The sequence below is a fragment of the Ilyonectria robusta genome, assembly GCF_021365365.1.
Source record: "Ilyonectria robusta strain PMI_751 chromosome Unknown BGZ61scaffold_31, whole genome shotgun sequence".
Taxonomy (NCBI): Eukaryota; Fungi; Ascomycota; class Sordariomycetes; order Hypocreales; family Nectriaceae; genus Ilyonectria; species Ilyonectria robusta.
Genome location: NW_025764465.1, coordinates 507,461 through 510,157, shown reverse-complemented (window position 1 = coordinate 510,157; position 2,697 = coordinate 507,461). Strand labels below are relative to the sequence as shown.

The 2,697-nt window shown below is 51.9% G+C and overlaps 1 protein-coding gene across 1 annotated transcript; it reads right to left on the bottom strand.

Annotated features, from left to right (window-relative positions):
* Window positions 1-747: 747 nt before the first annotated feature.
* On the bottom strand, window positions 748-1,861 carry BGZ61DRAFT_366931 (uncharacterized protein; the record flags this gene model as incomplete). Its single annotated transcript, XM_046241733.1, has 2 exons — window positions 748-898; window positions 984-1,861. The coding sequence occupies 2 exons, from the start codon at window positions 1,859-1,861 to the stop codon at window positions 748-750; spliced, it is 1,029 nt and encodes a 342-aa protein (XP_046097214.1).
* Window positions 1,862-2,697: the final 836 nt, after the last annotated feature.

Below are 2,697 nucleotides of genomic sequence, written 5' to 3'. Positions count from 1 at the left end.
AATGGTGGTTGGGATAATGAAGCAACTGGTGTTGATTCCCGGTCCCCGAAGTCAAAGCATGAGACAAAGTCACAACAATATTCACCAAAAGGTTTGGTAGGGAAAACTCAAGATCTACCGCAATATAGACTGAGGACAGCGACAATATTTATCAATATCTATCCCACCATGCTCCTAACTCCTTTCCCGTACTAGGCGTGTTGATGCTTATCTCCATATGCGATTAGAAATTCGAGTATAAACTCCCGCTTGCCATCCTCGGCAGCCAATCTGGCAGTGAGGCGAGAGCCCAAGATGGACAGGCAGCCCGAGCCAATTAGCGTAACGTGTGTATACATGGTATATTTAAGCTTTCATACCTTGATAGATGCGGCGGGAAAGGGGCGGGGAGGACAGGATAATCCCAGCTCAGCCGCCGTCGTGGGATGATGCGATGGAGACGATCTTGGCAGCAAGGATGATGCTGACCGTGCAGCTCGACCCCAGATCAGTCTCCCCTGTCTCCCGCTGGACCCGGCACCCTCGGACGATTTAGACTCACGGGAGACTCATGGAGACCGAGCTTGCGGAGTAAATCGAAGGCTAATGGAAACTTCGCTACGGATCCCCTCAACTCGGACGGGTAGCCGGCACACCCGCCCTTGTACATGCGTGGCAATACACAATACACGGACTCTCCTCGACATGGTACCCTGAACTTGGGACCGAGGCTGTCAGCAAAGGCCCACTACCCCAATGCGAGACGTTTCAATAACCTGGGGTTGCCTCCCCCTCGGGCACCGCCGGCAGTCCGCTCGACACCGTCTCCGGATCCAGGGAATATAGCACCGAGACCAGCTGGGCGAATACCCGTTCCTGCAGCTCCACTCCCGTGGGGCTCGTCACCACATCTGAAGGTCTTCCAAGCAATGTCAGTCGTCTTATACTTTCCGTTCGTCGGCGTGGTCTTTGCATTGTTTTGGCCGGGGGACTTGGAAACATACCTGCCAAGAACACCATCTTTCAGGTAAGCCCCGTGGTGATCTGCGCCATTGTCTGCGGCACCTTGGACGAGGCATCGACTGCCCACCTCTGCCGTCCGGGCCAGCAGCGTTCTCATGACTCGATGGATGGCGCGAAAGAACAGCGGCAGCTCCCTGGTAAGGCCTGTATGGCACAGACCGGGGTCAACAGCGGTGAAGATGATGGCATTGGGCGGGGACGCGTCGACGGCATCCCGGAGGCCATGGAAGGCTAGCAGCTGGAGCATCTTGGTGGTGTTGTATCGGTCCGTCATGTCCGACTTGCTCGCGTCATTGAGAGCGCCGAAAATATCGCTGGCCGTCCTCTCGGGGAAGATCGCCTCTGCATGAGCTTCGCTGGCGACAAGGACGAGTCGGGGCCGAATGCTCCATGCGAGGGCCGACTGTCGCAGAGTGGGCAGCAGGCCGATGGCGAGCAAAAACGTCCCCAGGACATTTGTAGCCAGCGTCTTCTCCACGCCGTCGACGGTTTCGAACGAAAAGGTGCTCATGCCGGCATTTAAGACGACGGCATCCAGACGCGGAAGGTCCTTGGACTTGGCTATGAACTGCTTAATCAGTGTGGGCTTGGTCAGGTCCAGCTCCCACGTCTCAACCACGCCTTTGGACGACGGGCAGGACTTCTCGATGAACGCCTCACATTCACGACCCTGATTGGCATCCCTGACAGCTAGTATGACCGTCTCAGCGTGCAGGCGAGCGAAATGGAGCGCTGCCTCGCGGCCGAGTCCGCGGCCGGCTCCAGTGACGATGATGGTCTGCCCCGTGAAATCGTGCTCCGGCAGGGGAATCGGCGTATACTGGGATCTGACGAAATCGCCAAAGTTGATTCCACTCATTTTAGATCGAGAGGAGGAGCGTGTCTTGTAGTGACGATGTTCGTATCTTCGACAACGGGGGAATGCGCGTACGGCGGCAGCGTCTGGACTTCTCAAGCCAGGAAACGTCAGAGACTACTTTGCCATTGTTGAGACTATAGAAATACAGAGTACGTTTATATAGCAATAGAGCTGAATAATGCCCTAGAATCACCAACTGCTTATCGGCTTCTTCCGATACATCATTCGCGGTTGACCTGTGTACACTGCGTGAAGATGTGAAGGTCTGGCCGGCTACGGAGTTGGTCAACGTGTAATTCTCCAACTTGCCGCGTTAGCCATACCCACTGTGGCTTTCACCGCATGCTGTGTCACCTGGCAAGGATTATGCCGACTGCTGACAGCCGGCACTACGGCTATGCATCATGGGTATGAATGATTCCGGTCGGATACCTTGTCAACATGGTCTATCCCGACCGTGCAGATGGTGTCGGTCCGAGGGGAACTAAAATCCCACCTTCCCTGGAGTACTGAGCGTCATCTATTCTTGTGTGCTGTCTATTTTAGGCAATGATGATCTCTGTCGGCAAATAAATGCGGGATCTAGGGGCAAAACACTGAGTATTTCTGCTTGGCTAAAAGTATTTTTCCTTAATAAGTAAATTAGCATGTTATACTAGGTAGTATCTACTTTCTATTAACTAGCTTTAGTAGTGTATAGAATTGATATTTTATATTTATATAGAGGTTATATATTAAAGAACTAATAAATACAATTTATATAGTATTCTTAAAAATTAAATAACTATTACGAAAAGAATATATAATATATAATTTTAAACTTTTATTAAAAATAG